The 17,761-nt window shown below is 33.7% G+C and overlaps 1 protein-coding gene across 5 annotated transcripts in view; it reads left to right on the plus strand.

The window, feature by feature from the left end:
• ANKHD1 (ankyrin repeat and KH domain containing 1) overlaps positions 1-17,761 on the plus strand; it is a 118,903-nt gene that overhangs the window by 42,043 nt on the left and 59,099 nt on the right. For 4 of the 5 annotated variants that reach the window (XM_077897500.1, XM_077897499.1, XM_077897503.1 and 1 more), the window contains exons 8-10: positions 7,842-8,079; positions 8,556-8,747; positions 9,443-9,552. In XM_077897500.1, coding sequence (XP_077753626.1) covers positions 7,842-8,079; positions 8,556-8,747; positions 9,443-9,552 — 540 coding nt within the window. The remainder of the gene's footprint in view (positions 1-7,841; positions 8,080-8,555; positions 8,748-9,442; positions 9,553-17,761) is intronic. The other variant, XM_077897504.1, reaches the window with a different exon arrangement.

Genomic DNA, 17,761 nt, shown 5'->3' on the forward strand with positions numbered 1-17,761 from the left:
GCCATCCTTGAATTCCAGGAATAAATCCTCGTTGATCATGGTGGATCAAGGATAAACCTTTTAATATGCTGCTGAATTCACTTTGCTAGTATTTTGTTGGGGATTTTAGCATTTGCTATTCATAAAAGACATTGGTCTGTACTTTTTCTTATAGAACCTGTGGCTGAGTTTGATATCAGGGTAATGCTAGTCTCATAGAATGAGTTAAGTATTCCCTCATCTTCAATTTTTTGAAGAAGTTTGAGAAGGATGAGTGTTAATTCTTTTTTAATGTTTGGTAGAATTCACCAAAGAGCCATCAGATCCATGAGTTTTCTTTATTGGGAGATTTTTTTGAAATTACTGGTTCAATCCCTTTATTAAAGTTCTATTCAAATTTTCTATTTCTTTGTGAGTTAGTCTTTATAGACTTTGTGTTTCTTGGAATTTGTCCATTTCATCTAGGTTATTCATTTTGTTGGCATACAACTGATGTGCTGTCTTTTTTTTTTTCTTAAGATTTTATTTATTTATTCATGAAAGAGAGAGGCAGAGACATAGCCAGAGAAAGAAGCAGGCTCCCTGTAGGGAACCGGAGGAGGGACTCGAACCCAGGACCCCGAGATCATGAACTGAGCCAAAGGCAGACACTTAACCACTGAGCCACCTAAGTGACCTGATGTGCTGTCTTATAATCCTTTTTATTTCTGTAGAAGTGGTAGTACTGTCCCTACTTTCATTTCTGATTTTACTAATTTTTTTCTTTGTCCATCTAGCTAAAGGTTTCTCATTTTTATTTACCCTTTCAAAGAACCAGCTTTTGATTTCATTGATTTTTCTCTATTTCATTCATCTCTCTTTTAACCTTTATTTCCTTCTGTCAGTTTTGTGTTTAGTCTTTTTTCAGTTCCTTTAATTGTGTCTAGCTTGTGTAATTAAAAAAAATTTTTTTAAATTTCATTTCAGTATAGTTAACATACAGTTTAATATTAGTTTTGGGTATATAATATTCTGATTCAACAATTCTATACATTACTAGTGCTTATCATAATAAGTGTACTCTTCAAAATACACACCGTGTATTTTGTCCATCCCCCTACCCACCTCCCCTCTGGTAACCATCATTTTGTTCTCTGTAGTTAAGAGTCTATTTCTTGGTTTCTTTCTCTTTTTTTCCCCTTTGTTCACTTTTTTTTTTGTTTTTTTGTTTTTTTTAAAGATTTTATTTATTCATGAGAGACACAGAGAGAAAGAGAGGCAGAGAGACACAGGCAGAGGGAGAAGCAGGCTCCATGCAGGGAGACTGATGTGGGACTCGATCCTGGGTCTCCAGGATCATGCCCTGGGCTGAAGGCAGTGCTAAACCTCTGAACCACCTGGGCTGCCCCATTTGTTTTGTTTCTTAAGTTCTGTGTATGAATGCAGTCATATGGTCTTTTTCTGACTTATTTAACTTAAGCGTTATACTCTAACTCCATGTTGTTGCAGATGTCAAGATTTCATTCTTTTTTAATGGCTGAATAATATTCTGTTCTATTGTGTATGTATATATGTGTGTATATATACACACACACCACATCTTCTTTATCTCTCTATTTATTTGTTATTATTATTTTTTATATCCATTTATTTATTGATGGACACTTGGGCTGCTTCCATAATTTGGCTATTACAAATAATGCTGCAATAAACATAGGGGTACATATATCCTTTTGAATTAGTGTTTCTGTATTCTTTGGATAAATACCCAGTAGTGCACAATTACTGGATTGTACAGTAGTTCTATTTTTAATTACTTGTGAACCTCCATACTGTTTTCCACAGCAGCTGCACCAGTTTGTATTCTTACCAGTCGACCACAAGCGTTCCTTTTTCTCTTTGCCAACACTTGCCATTTCTTGTGTTGTAGATTTTACCCACTATGACTGTTGTGAGGTGATATTTCATTGTAGTTTTGATTTGCATTTCCCTGATGATGAGTAATGTTGAGTATCTTTTCATGTATCTCTTGGCCATTGGTATGTCTTCTTTAAAGAAATGTCTATTCATGTCTTCTTCCCATTTTAAAATTTTAATTTAATTTAAAAATTTTAAAATAGTTTATTTATTTATTCATGAGAGACACAGGAAGAGAGAGGCAGAGATACAGGCAGAGGGAGGAGAAGCAGCTCCATGCAAAGAGCCTGATGTAGGACTCGATCGTGGGAATCTGAGATCAGGCCCTGAACCAAAGGCAGACGTTCAACCGTTCAACTGCTGAGCCACCCAGGCATCCCTCTTCTTACCATTTTAAATTGGAGAATTTGTTTTTTGGGTGTGAGTTGTGTAAGTTCTTAATACATTTTGATACTACCACTTTATCAGATATGTCACTTGCAGATACCTTCTCCCATTCAGTAGGTTATCTTTTAATTTTGATGATTGTTTCCTTAACTATGCAAAAGCTTTTTATTTTGAGGTAGTCTCAGTAGTTTATTTTTGCTTTTATTTCCCTTACCTCTGGAGACATATCTAGAAAAATGTTGGTATGGCCAATATGAGAGAAATTACTGCCTGTGATTTCTAGGATTTTTATGGTCAGGTCTCACATTTAGGTTTTTTTTTTATCCACTGAGTTTATTTATTTTATTATTTTAAAAAGATTTTATTTATTTTTGGGGCATCTGGGTGGTTCATTTGGTTGGTCATCTGCCTTTGGTTCAGGTCATGATCTCAGGGTCCTAGGATTGAACCTCACATTGGATTCTACTCAGTGGGAGTCTGCCTCCCCCCCCGCCCCCCCGCCCCCGCTCATGCTCACACGCTCTCTCTCTCTCAAATAAATAAATAAATCCCTATCAAAATACCATGGACTTTCTTCAGAGAGTTAGAACAAATTATTTTAAGATTTGTGTGGAATCAGAAAAGACCCCGAATAGCCAGGAGAATTTTAAAAAAGAAAACCATAGCTGGGGGCATCACAATGCCAGATTTCAGGTTGTAGAAGCTGTGGTCATCAAGACAGTGTGGTACTGGCACAAAAACAGACACATAGATCAATGGAACAGAATAGAGAATCCAGAAGTGGACCCTCAACTTTATGGTCAACTAATACTCGACAAAGGAGGAAAGACTATCCACTGGAAAAAAGGCAGTCTCTTCAATAAATGGTGCTGGGAAAATTGGACATCCACATGCAGAAGAATGAAACTAGACCACTCTCTTTCACCATACACAAAGATAAACTCAAAATGGATGAAAGATCTAAATGTGAGACAAGATTCCATCAAAATCCTAGAGGAGAACACAGGCAACACCCTTTTTGAACTCGGCCACAATAACTTCTTGCAAGATACATCCCTGAACGCAAAAGAAACAAAAGCAAAAATGAACTATTGGGACTTCATCAAAATAAGAAGCTTTTGCACAGCAAAGGATACAGTCAACAAAACTAAAAGACAACCTACAGAATGGGAGCAGATATTTGCAAATGACGTATCAGATAAAGGGCTAGTTTCCAAGATCTATAAAGAACTTATTAAACTCAACAGCAAAGAAACAAACAATCCAATCATGAAATGGGCAAAAGACATGAACAGAAATCTCACAGAGGAAGACATAGACATGGCCAACACTCACATGAGAAAATGCTCTGCATCACTTGCCATCAGGGAAATACAAATCAAAACCACAATGAGATACAACCTCACACCAGTGAGAATGGGGAAAATTAACAAGGAAACCACAAATGTTGGAGAGGATGTGGAGAAAAGGGAACCCTCTTACACTGTTGGTGGGAATATGACTTGGTGCAGCCACTCTGGAAAACTGTGGTTCCTCAAAGAGTTAAAAATAGACCTGCCCTACGACCCAGCAATTGCACTGTTGGGGATTTACGCCAAAGATACAGATGCAATGAAACGCCGGGACACCTGCACCCTGATGTTTATAGCAGCAATGTCCACAATAGCCAAACTGCGGAAGGAGCCTCGGTGTCCATCGAAAGATGAATGGATAAAGATGTGGTTTATGTATACAATGGAATATTACTCAGCTATTAGAAATGACAAATACCCACCATTTGCTTCAATGTGGATGGAACTGGAGGGTATTATGCTGAGTGAAATGAGTCAATCGGAGAAGGACAAACATTATATGTTCTCATTCATTTGGGGAATATAAATAATAGTGAAAGGGAATAGAAGGGAAGGGAGAAGAAATGGGTAGGAAATATCAGAAAGGGAGACAGAACATAAAGACTCCCAACTCTGGGAAACGAACTAGGGGTGGTGGAAGGGGAGGAAGAAGGGGTAGGGGTGAATGGGTTACGGGCACTGAGGGGGGCACTTGACGGGATGAACACTGGGTGTTATTCTGTATGTTGGCAAATTGAACAGCAATAAAAAATAAATTTATTATTAAAATAAACAAATAAATAAATAAAATCTTTAAGAAAAGGATTTTATTTCTTTTTTTATTTGAGAGAGAGCATGAGTATGGGTGTGCACACATAAGTGGGGGTAAGGGCAGAGGGTGAGGGAGAAGCAGACTCCCCACTGAGCAGGGAACCTGTTGCAGGGAGCCTGATGCATGTTTCCCAGGACTCTGGGATCATGACCTGAGCTGAAGGCAGACACTTAACTGAGTGAACCACCCAGTCTCCCCAATTGAGTTTATTTTTATGTATGGTGTAAGAAACTGAACCTTTTTCCTTCTTTTGTATATAGCAGTCCAGTTTTCCCAATACCGTTTGTTGAAGAAACTATATTCTGCTGGTTGTGGTAGGGTGTTCTGTAAATGTTAGATCCTGTTGGTTAATGGTAGAGTTCTTCTACATTCTTTCTGATTTGCTGTCTAGTTTTTCTAACAATTATTGAGGGACTTGTGTTAAAATTTTCAGTTGTACTTGTGGATTTATGTAGTTCTTTTAGTTGCATTTCATTTTTTTTCCCACATGCTGGAGCTCTGTTGCTTGGTACCTATACATTTTTAGAATTGCTATGTCTTCTTTGTGATTGAGCCTTTTATCATTATGTGATGTTTCTCTCTTTGTCTGGTAATCTTCTTTGTTCTGAAGTCTCTTTTGTTAACATAGCTCCTGATACTAATCAGTTTTCCATCGATTGTTTCCCTGATAAATGTTTTTATCCTTTCCTTTCAATCTTTGATATGTGTGATATGCCTATATTGTTATACTAAAGTGAGTTTTTTGCAGACAACATATTTTTTAGTTCATGTTTTGTAATCCATTCTGTCCATCTTTGTTTTTTAATTGGTTTGGTTAGACCATTTATGGCTAAGTGTAATTGTTGATATGATGTTCTTATTTCCTGACCCTATGTTAAAATTTGTAAATTAATTTTCTCCATTTTCCCCCTTTATTTATTAATTTATTTAATTTTTAAAGAAGATTTTAATTTATTTATTCATGAGAGACACAGAAAAATAAGCAGAGACATAGGCAGATGGAGAAGCAGGCTCTTCGCAGGGAGCCCGATGTGGGACTTGATCCCTAGACCCTGGGATCACGCCCTGAGTGAAGGCAGACACTCTCAACCACTAAGCCACCCGGCATCCCTATTTTCTTTAATATAGCATCAGTGGTCCTTTTCTTCCATCTCTTATATTTGATTTAGTTCTAGGTCTAATTTTATTGGTTATTGTATATATTGACAATCAGTACATTTTCCTCCCTTTTAATGTGTCTGGTATTTTTATTTGTAAGCCATATGCTGTAGATGATCCCTTTTCAAGGATCCTTTTCAAGGATTTCCTATCCTTCTTGTAAAACTGTTATGTTTGTTCTAGCAGGCAGTTAAACTACCAGTATTTATTCTGAGGGTTAATTTCAGCTTGACTCTTCTACTCCTAGTTCCTTACTCCTTGATCTTTGGCTACTCCTTAGGTATGGCTCTCTACCATCGCCTTTGAAAGCCTGGATATTCACCATTGGTCTTTCTATTCTGATTGAGGTCTTCAACCTTCCAGCAGTCATTCTCTGCTAGGCATTCAGGAATGTCATTTTTGGTGTGTTCAACTCAGGATTTGCCCAAGTATCTGAAGATAATTTTATACAGATTTTTGAGATTCCTCTGTATTTTCTTTTTCTCAGGTATCTTGCCCATACTCCTCATGTCCCAACTGTCTTGGCTACTTTGTATTCTGATCTTTGTTTTCTTGGCTGAAAGAGATCTTCACTCTGTTTAGCCTCAGTTTCCTTAGACCATGGCTTAGAAGATGCCTAAAGAACGAAAGCTAAAGTGAATGTAGGGTTCATCATATGTGCTGCCTTTTTTGGTGCTTAGCCTCAGGTTGGTTGCTATTCAGTGCCGCCGGTTGCTTTATCTATTTTTCCCTAATTTTAAAGTTGTTTATGATAGAATGAGTCCAGTATCAGCTACTGACTAAAGTCTTAGAATTTTAAAAAATTCTAATGATTCTTTTAGACCTTTAAGATTGGATTATTCTGTTTTTACTTCATTCTTTTTTCTCCTTTGACAAAATTAATACTTTTTTATTAAAGAAAAAGTGCTTACTGTAACTTCTGTCTTAATGTATGTACTCAAGATAAGGTAGCACAATCAAGAAAGAAATTGAAGTAAATTCACACAAAACTACTGGGAGCCTAGAGGATCAATGCACGATGGTAGTTCCCTGATCTGTGAATACTTATAACTTCTGTTTTCTTTCCATTAAAAATGTATTTCAAACACCAAATAACTTACATGTAAAATAAAACATATTTTAAACAAATTATGTATTAAGTTTATTATGCATTATTTTATATGTATTTGAAATATTAGTGTTTAGTAGTAAAGCTAGAATTTTATTTTAGTTTGAATAAATGTGTAATTTTAATGCCAGTTCATTTGTTTTTGATATGTCAAAAGTGATTAAAGCTGGTCTAGTAATTTAGTTGAATATAACGAAACTCTTGATAGATACTGAAATTTAATATTTAATTAAGGGTTCTTTAATTCTTTAATAAGAGAATTGCCCAACCTTATAAAACCTTATTTTATACTCAGTCTTTACCTTTCATTAGCAGTATTTTGGTCATTTTTGAATTACAGGACAGCACAGCATTTGACTTTATATGCTATAAGAGTTAAGGCCTGTATAAAATTTTGAAGTAAAGAATTTGAAACTAAAGAAAGATATTTATGGCAATAGAGGGATAGAATGAATTACCAAGAGAATGTTTTATTAATTGCCTTACTGTCTATGCAAATGGGTCCATGGTAATATTATTTACAAGTGAATAGATAATTTATTTTTACATCTTTGTAAAATCTTTCTTTCATTGCAATGAGCTAGTGCTGAGGAAAAATATAGGGTACTATGGGTCCACAGGAGTTTTCCTTGGTGACATAATCCCAAGTGGTAATGACTTCATAGAATTTGTTGTTATTTTTTTGTCAAGTCTTTGTTTCTTAAATAGATCTAATACAGTTTCTACACTTAAATAGGACACCTAGGTTTGAGGGTATAGTTATATTTGACTTGGCAGTAGTATAAACAGTAATTATTTTAAGTATTATTGTCTATGGATTTAACGGTTTTGAACTTTTTCAAAGAATGTGAAAATTTGAAATTGTTTGGAATTGTTAATGCATGTCACAAATCTGATTCTTATATAAAATTTTGGGTTTGTTTAAAAGTGAGGTAAGGTAATTTTAATGGAATTTTTGATAAGATATCTCAAGTTTCTCAGATGAACATGGTAATATGTATGGCTCTAAGGTGCATCTCCTTTTCTTCCTTTCTGTCTTTCCTCAATTCTTACCTCTTTTCTCCCAATTAAAAAATCTCAAAAAAAAAAAAAAAATCTCAAACAACAACATAAATTCCTTCCTTCTTGCCTTACTTCTAAAAATCTGCAGGATGGACATGTAGAGGTAGCACGTTTGCTTTTGGATAGTGGTGCTCAAGTGAATATGCCTGCAGATTCATTCGAATCTCCGTTAACGCTAGCTGCCTGTGGAGGACACGTTGAATTGGCAGCTCTACTTATTGAAAGGGGAGCAAATCTAGAAGAAGTAAATGATGAAGGATATACTCCCTTGATGGAAGCTGCTCGGGAAGGCCATGAAGAGATGGTGGCACTCCTCCTAGCACAAGGTAAAGTAGTTTTACTTCTTCTTCTTCTTCTTCTTTTTTTTTTTTTTTTTAAGATTTTATTTATTCATTTGATGGGGAGAGAGAGAGAGAGAGACCAAGCACAAGCAGGGGGAGCAGCAGAGGGAAAGAAAGGGAGAAGCAGGCTCCACAGCAAGCAGGGAGCCCAATGTGGGACTTGATCCTAGGACCCCAGAATCATGACCTGAGCCGAAGGCAGATGCTTAACCAACTGAGCCACCCAAGCACCCCTAGTTTTACTTCTTTAATAAAGAAATCGATTTTCTTTGGATGGCTTGTGTTGAGTATCAAGGAAGTTTACTACAACTTAAATATTTTTTTACATTGATGGTAAAATAAATTATCATCACCCTAGAAGGAATCTCAGAAGTAGGGAGAGATGATTAACACAGTTTAGAAAATATCTTTATCATAAATCTATTGCAGCTAGTTTATCAATTTTTGTGCTTTTCTCTCAGGAGCAAATATAAATGCCCAGACAGAAGAAACCCAAGAAACTGCTCTGACCTTGGCTTGTTGTGGAGGATTTTCTGAAGTTGCAGACTTCTTGATTAAGGCAGGGGCTGATATAGAACTTGGCTGCTCCACACCTCTGATGGAGGCTTCACAGGAGGGACACCTTGAACTGGTTAAATATTTATTGGCTGCCGGTATGTGGCTTTAAAAATGCCTTTTAGGAAAAGGCTTTTTTATATTGTTTTCATAACTTTGCCAATTAATCTTAACTTTTTCATAACTACAAAAGTTGAAAGCCAGCTCCACAATTTGACTGCTCTTCCTAGGCTCCTAAATCTTTAAAAATCTCATTTTAAGACATTTTCTTATTGTTATTAATGTTTGCTTCGTGACCATAGCCTTCTCATTGACCTTCTCTCTCCATTGAATAGTTTGTGGCTTCTGGAAGAGAGAATTTATTTTTTTTTAGTCTCTATTAGTAAGAGGAAGTGAGGATGACATTATAGAGGTTGTATTTTGACACTTTTTAAAAATATTTTATTTACTGGAGAGAGAGCGAGAGAGCATGCATGTGCAGGGCAAAGGGCAGAGGGACAAACAGATTCCCCCGGTGAGCGACGAGCCAAATGCAGGGCTCAATCCCAGGACCCTTGGATCATGACCTGAGCCAAAGGCAGATGCTTAACCAATTGAGACACCCAGGAGCCCCTGGTACAGTTCCTTTCTGTGTGCCTAAAGACATAAAAGAAAGTTAGGATACTTAAAATATCCTATAATATTTTAAAACTTTGAATTCATCAATTTCATCAAATTGTGAAATTGGACTATTTAATAAAACTTTACAGTTCATAAAGTAAATATTTGTTTTGTTTTGTTATTTGCTTACTAGGTGCTAATGTTCATGCTACAACAGCAACAGGAGACACAGCCTTAACCTATGCTTGCGAAAATGGACATACGGATGTTGCAGATGTTTTACTTCAAGCAGGAGCTGATTTAGTAAGATATTTTTATTTTTTATTTTTTTATGTGAATGTTGATATTTCTTCATTTGTTTTTCACATTTAGAAAATATTTCTAAAGGAGATCAATAGTTTACAGACTTTGTATAAAATAACTTAAAAAAAGTTATTTATAGTTGTAGTTATTGGTTTTCTTAAATATATTTGAAAGTACTTAGTTTTTAATAGGGCACACTGTTTCTTTGCTAGATAAAACTGTTAGTTCATTTCTTCCACTCACCCCAATCCCATTTGACATTCCTGAACTTTTTAAACTGCTCTTTGTAGACATATCATAATTTAAATGATATGTTTAAAGAATAGAATAACCTATAAATCACTTTGATTTCTTTTGTTTCTTTAGTTTGACATTTAAAAACAAAGCTACTGTCCTCTAAATAAAACATTATTACAGCATTCTATTCTTTCTCTGTTCTTCTAGTGTTTTCTATTTTGGCTTTTCAAAGTTTCAAATTAGATGGCAGGTTCGTATGTGTAATAATCTTTACAACTATGGGGAATTGTAAATAGTTTAAAAATTCATACTTCTTGATGAAATGCGTGCTTTGGCTAATTTTTATTTTGTGAGGGTACTTTAAACTGCTTTCTAGAGTTTTCTCCAAATTTCCTTATATATTTCTTAAAAATCTGTGTGAGACATAGACAGCTATAAATGTTGTAGAGAACTGATACATTATTTAGAAAAACCTGTGGAAATACTGCCTTTTAAACCATTTCAAGTAATAGACATTCCCACATAGATAACTGAGAACATTATTGGAAAGTAATTTTTGGTTACCATAAATGTATATACTATGCATTTATGCTCTTTATTTATCACTATTTCTACTGATACATATTATAAGGATAACAATAAGATTCATTTTCATCAATCAGGATCTTCCCCATTAGGTCTGAATTTCTGAAAGGTATTCATTTTTTGCTTGAAAAGTATTCAGAGTGATATGTTAAGTAGATATCAATTTTCTGCCTTCTTTCCTTTTTTAGACTTGCTTTGGGTCATCCATAAAAATTAAGAATTGAAATATTTCATCACTTAAAATAAAGAAATAGGGTATAGCATAAAAGCTATATGCAAATTTAATACTCTTATCCTCTAAATTCTTATCTGACTTCCCTCTTCCATTTTTCTATGCAAAGTCATTTTCTTAATCTTTTGAGAATTACTCTGAAAATATTCTATAGTAAAAAGAGAAACCATAATATATAGAAAACCTTACTGATTTTGATGGAATTAAAAATCTATTATGAAATATTTTTAAGTGTTTTATTTTTGTTGGTCTGGAATTATACAGAGTGTGATTAGAATTCCTCAGAAGAATCAAAAGATTTGAATTTATCATACTATTTTACATTCAAAATGTACAATTAAAAAAGTGGCTCAGATAAATATATATCTTAAGTAGAAGGGTAATATTGTTAATCTAATATAATTGTTTATTCTATTTTGCAATCTACCTTTGCATTCATATTAATGTATAATTATAACCATAGTGTAATATAGTTTTCTATTTTTTCCATTGTGTTCTGTCATAATCTTTTCCATATTGCTATATAGTCTCTATATTTCTAGCTCTTCCATTAAGTTAATGAACCATAATTATTCACTTATTGAACTTTTAACTTTTCATTTTTCACTGTTATACTGTTAGATTTAATAACTATGCATAGCTTTTTTTCTTTTCAATAACTTCATATATTGAATTTTACTTTAAAAGTATATTGCCTTTTCCATGCTTTTGCCATCTGTGGAGACACATTTCAGTTTTAATATTAGTTCTTTTCCTCATTAATAAAAAGCAGTACCCATTCTTTATATAAAATGTGGCAAGTATGAGAAAAGATAGTAAGTTTGGTATTTAAAACCTATAAATAGGGGCAGCCCTGGTGGCTCAGTGGGTTTGGCGCCACCTTTAGTCCAGGTGGTGATCCCGGAGACCCTGGATCGAGTCCCGCATTGGGCTCCCTGCATGAAGCCTGCTTCTCCCTCTGCCTGTGTCTCTGCATCTCTCTCTCTCTCTGTGTCTCTATGAATAAATAAATAAAATGTTTAAAAAATAATAAAATAAAACCTATAAATAAACTTTGTAATTTCAGGCTTTACTTTGTAAGCAAGAGGGGGATAAACAAGACATAATCAAAAATAAGAAGTGAGTAAAGCAGGCAGATCAATCTCAATCCTGAGAAAAAGTGACTGATAATTTTTACTGGCTGAACCTTACAAGACAGTAGCAGAGTAGCATCTTTCTTGTCCTCCATTCTTTGCTCTCACTTTCTACTGTCTGTTTCAGGCTGTACTAATTTAGTCCATTGCTTCGCAGACTCTCCACTCCCATTCTGTCCCTGGCATCCCATTGGTGTGGTTCTGATACTTACATTAGCTAGCTGTTTAAGTTAAATGAAATTTTTGTGTGTGTGGGCTGGCTGAGGACCTTCATTTTTTTTGGAACGATTTTGACCTTCAGTTTTAAATAAGGATGTACAAGTCAACCTTTGGAACACAGTCTGAACCAACCCCTATTCTCTGTTAGATTTGAGAGCCTAACTTTTCTCACAGTTAAAGGTTTTGATATTATAGTTTGTAAAAAGGAGCTTAAAAACTGTTGTTTCTCATTCTTTAAAATATCTTGTACCAGAATCAGGATATTATTTATGGTTTAAAAACCTCTTAATGCAACAATTTGGTTTTCTTGTATTGTTGCCTGAGATGAACCTGAAAACTTTTACGACTTTTCATTCTGAATGTATAGTAGGTATAATTGATGACTTTGTTTTAAGGGAAATGTAGAAATTTTCTTATTGATTTAAAAAAAAATTCTCAGCTAGAACTGTTGGTATACTTGAGTGTTTTCAGGTAGATCCTCAAATTATGTGCATGTTCTAATTTTAAACTTAGTTATTTAAAATGTCACTTTTTCTAGTTTTAAAAATATTTTAAATTAAAATTATTTATAGATATATTTTTTTAAAGATTTTATTTATTTATTCATGAGAGATACAGAGAGAGAGGCAGAGACATAGGCAGAGGAAGAGGCAGGCTCCATGCAGGAAGCCCGATGTGGGACTCAATCTTGGGACTCTGGGATCCTGCCCTGAGCCAAAGGCAGATAGAGCTCAACCACTGAGCCACCCAGGCATCCCTATTTATAGATATTTCTAGTAAAAAGAACACTGAATATCATATTTAGAGGTTGTGGATTGATATGTAGCTTGTCTAACTTTTTAATAATTGAATAAATTTGAATAATCTGTTTAAAACTTTTGGACTTGCTTAGTATCCTTAAATAGGCTACTTAAAATTTCTTCTTGAAAATAAAAAATTAAATTTAAAATGGTCCATTAATTCCAGAAGTTTTTGAAAATCCTCCCTGTTTGGCATGCAGAATCATTTTAACTACTCTGTAAATAGAAAACATTTAGCAAATCCCCTAATTCATATATTCCTGATCTTTCACATCTCGTTACTACAGTAATGGGAATCATTGTATATTGAAATAAAGATTATTCCTTTATGTGTTTTCTTTCTCTGCATAGCATCTTTGTTTATTGGGCCCATGTTTGTTTTTAGTATTTGATATGATTATAGGTATATGATGTAAACCCATTGTAAGAAAGTTTGTATTAAAATGCATTAGCATTACTTAAAATCTAAAAGAAATATATTCTTTTAAAAACTGCCTTTGGAAACTACTTAATCTCATTTCTCTGAAAAGGAATTTTCATGTTATTTGTGTCTTCACACATTTGTTGCTAAACCTTTTGATCAAAAATTACTAATAGCACCATTTAATAACTGAAATTGACCAAGTCCTATACTCTTTTAGACCCTGCTGTGGTGTTTTTTTATTACTCTAAGCTATTGTCCCCAATTATTGGTCTTTCGACCAGAAGGCAGAGTTTTAGTATTTCATACTTGTTCTCATCTCTGTAGCTAGCTAGATTCAGCTAAAGTACTTATGGCTTGATTTCTTTTACCACAGTTGTCTTCTTAATATTACTTTTCAGTAAGAAGAATTTGCATTGTTAACTATATGACAGTTTAATTTGATTATAAAACTTTTTTTCTCATGTTTGCCTTTAATTTTGACTTTGTGTTGGCTAACATGTCAGAGGTGTTTTGATTTGGTGTTTGTATTTTTCAAACCATTTGTGAAGATGATAGATTCTTTCTCTTTTCATCATGACATGTTAATTTCAGTATTAAAACTTTGGTACATTTGTTAAGATAGAAGAAATAATTGTCATCTGTAGAATTTCCTTCACATGTATTTGCAGCAAAGCTGAATTTGGAATGGGAGAGAAAGTAATATATAAATCAGGTAAATAAGTCTCCAGCTCCTTGGCCTTTCATTTCTAGAAGAGGTATATCATAGGATAACCGATCAGTAAATTCCAAAGTCGAGGAGTACTCCCTATGATAAACAACTAATATAGGTATTAGGAATATGAGTACATTCTAGATAGGTTCATATAAAAAGATTTAGTGACCCTACTTAGCATTTTATAGGCCAGCATTGCTATTTGAAAGTAGAACTTACTATAAACTTACTATAGGAAAAAATGTTTATAGAAGATATCCTATAATCCTATATCTAAATGGAGGTCTAATGAGTGACAAAAGCTACACTTAGTTGTTTAAGAACTAATGCTGTGGAACATTAGACAGAACATCTACGTTTTCAGTATAGCCATCAAATCACTGATTAATACAATAAGGAAACATTTGCCTCAATTTCCCATCTGTTAAAGTGAAATTTAGTATTATTTTCTGAACTATTTTACCAAGTCCTGTAAAGATTCTCACTTTGGTTCTGCTGGATATCCTTGGGCAAATCACTTAAATTCTCCAAGCTTATTTGTTTGTCTTTCTTCTCATCCTCGTCCTCCTCCTCTTCTTCTTCCTTTTCTTTTTTTTTTTTTATGAGGAGTTTAGACCAGATGATCTTGACTGCCTGGCTTAAGAAATCTAATTTTGTGATTTCTGAAGAACAAGTGAATTGCCTATTTGGAGGTATTACATGCTCTAGATGATCTTGAGTGCTTGTTAGTCTAAGAATATGTAAAGTGCTATGAGATCTTAAAGAAAATGATTTTTTTAAGATTATAAACCATCATTACTAATAATGGTGATAAATATTATATAAATTATTCTCTCTTAAAATATTTGTATCTATTAGATGTATTTTAATTACTCCAAACATTATTTTTGGATATTAATTGTAACTGATAGCAGATTTAACTTGTCATAAAATATTTTATAGATTTTTTTTTTAAGATTTTATTTATTTATTCATGAGAGACAGAGAGAGATAGAGAGAGAGGCAGAGACACAGGCAGAGGGAGAAGCAGCCTCCATGCAGGAGCCTGACGCGGGACTTGATCCCGGGACTCCAGGATTGCGCCCTGGGCATAAGGCAGGCGCTAAACCGCTGAGCCACCCAGGGATCCCCCTTTATAGATTATCTTAACGGATAAAAGTTATTATTCCCTGGAGTGCCTTGGTGGCTATACCCTTGATCTTATCTCTGGTCTTGATCTCCAGGTCATGAGTTTGAGCCCCATGCTGGGCATGGAGTCTACTTAAAGAAAAAAGAAAGTTACTAATCCCTAAAACACACAATTAACTTGGTAAAGAATAAATAAAGAATAATCATTTTAATGCTAAATCATTATCTCTTCAATCCTAAGTCATCTATTAATATTTTATTCTACTTAAATACTATTAAAGAAGTAGGAAGAGGGACGCCTGGGCGGCTCAGTGGTTAAGCGTCTGCCTTCAGCTCAGGTCATGATCCTAGGATCCAGAATTGAGTTCTGCTTCAGGCTCCTTGCAAGGAGCCTTCTTCTCCCTCTGCCTGTGTTTCTGCCTCTCTCTCTCTCATGAATAAATAAATAAATAAATCTTTAAAAAAAAAAAAAAAAAAGAAGTAGGAAGAGTTTCCTTGTCATGGATTTTTGTTTTTTTTTTTTTTTTATTTTTGTTTTAAGTGAACTATTTCCTCAAGAATACAAGTTTCTCAGTTATTTTTGGAATTATTCAATTATAAATACATTCTTTTTTTCTTGCAGTTAAAGTTTATTTCAAGTAGTAGGATAAATTTGTGTTACATCTTCTCATCTTACATACCTTAAAATTTTTCAAAATGTCCTTTGGGTAGGATTGTTTTTACAGCTTTGGGTTTCAAGTATATGTAAGCAATGTTCAAAGAGAGACAAAAATTAGAATGCGATTTTACTTTAAGATGTCTGCCACCTTGAAGATAGGAATGAAAGAGGGAGAGGATACCAAGGACATGAGCTAGAGTATGGTTTTTTTCTTTATGCTCACAATGAATCTCTTTTAGGTGAAATGGATCAGAGTAAATAAATAGAACCAACCTAAAGAAGTGTGGTCGATCACAGCATTGCTAATTATGGTGTCTTTGCCATATTGAGTAGAAGTTGGTCCTATACCAATAGCTTATTTTCCTTGTTATTGTGGCTAAATTTTTGTTTAACAAAAGCTTATAACTGATTGAAATTTTTTTCCTTAGTTTTAAATAGGTAATATCTTTACATGATTCAAAATTACAAAACATAAAAATGTCCTGTGGGCACTTACTTTCCCTCTCCATTGGCAATAATGTTGTTCATTTCCTGTATCTTTCCAGAGATATTTTATGTGTATGATGAAAAGTCACATATATTGAAAGAAAGAGTTAGCAGTGTTCAGGGTTTTGTATAATTCCTTATTGAGATTGAGTTTTGGTTTTTGCTATACTAATTTTCTCTGTAGTTTTGACCATAGCTTTTAAGAGTTTTTAACATTTTTAATATTTTAATAAAAATTGAAGCACTTGGCACTAATGAGAAAATTGGGCACTCTGAATATGTCAAAATAGTCTGTCACTGATTTTCATCCCTAACCATAAAGGAGGCTTCCTGACTCTTTTTGCTTTTCTTGGATTATATCCTGCAGCCAAATGAACTTTTTGGGGCATTTTTTAAGAATACTTGAAACTAAGTGATTTGAAGAAGGATGCATTAACACTCTCGTCCTTATTCGTGGAATTTATTTCTTTGAAATGAGATTTGATATGGACTTATATCAAAAGAAAAAGTTTAGATTAATTAGTATCTATATTAAATCTTATGTAATGGAAATGCGGACCAGGTCCTTTTTCATAAGTTTTTTTTTTTTTTTTAATTTCGGCAATATGTTGTTTGTCTTTCTAGACATTTCTATCCCCTGAACATATATATAGTTTGTGTATGTGAGCAATATGTCTTTTTTATATGAATGGTTTCTTATCACATATATATATATATATATATACTCTTCCATAAATTTTTTCTTATAATATTTTTCTATATTAGTTTCAATAGATTTCTCAGTTTTTTCCCACAGGTCCCAGGGTTCTATATAATTTATTGATCATATATTTATTCATAAACTTCTGAGTTATTACAGTTTTTAAATATTATAAATGGTGCTATACTAAGTGTTGTTAAACGTATTTATATATTTTTGTTACTTTTGTAAATATATCTGTAGGGATAAATTCCTAGAAATGAAATTACTGGTTATCAGAGGATCCACATCTAAAATTTTGATAGCTGTTGCCAAATTGTTCGAAAATTCTGAACCAGTCTGCATTTCTATTAACAGTTGAGACCTGATTCCCCACATCTTGTTAACATGAGTTAGAGTTCTTTCTTTCTTTCTTTCTTTCTTTCTTTCTTTCTTTCTTTCTTTCTTTCTTTCTTCTTTCTTTCTTTCTTTCCTTCTTTCTTTCTTGTTTAATTTTCTAATCTTTCATCATAGTCCTCATGTTTGTTTTATCTAAAAAATCTTTCTCTGTTCCAAGTAGCCCTATGGGCTACTACTCATTAATTGCTTCTAAAGCTTTTGTGAACTATGTAAAACAAAGGTATAAAGTTATTTTCTGAAAGAGTATTCAGACATCATTTACAAATGCAAACTTTGAAATATTTTGTTAATTTCTTTAACATTAATTTTTTCAAAAAAATCAAATATTCAAATAGTATCTATTGACTTCATTCTGAAAGAGGATAATAGATCTTCCACCACAGGATTTGTATAAGTTCTTTTATTTTGCACTGTCTTGGTTTTATAACATTAACATTTTGGTTTTATGGCCCTATTTCTCACAGTTGTTTAACTCCAACTGTATATTTAGGGGACT

Source organism: Canis aureus, chromosome 5 (assembly GCF_053574225.1).
Source record: "Canis aureus isolate CA01 chromosome 5, VMU_Caureus_v.1.0, whole genome shotgun sequence".
Classification (NCBI taxonomy): domain Eukaryota; kingdom Metazoa; phylum Chordata; class Mammalia; order Carnivora; family Canidae; genus Canis; species Canis aureus.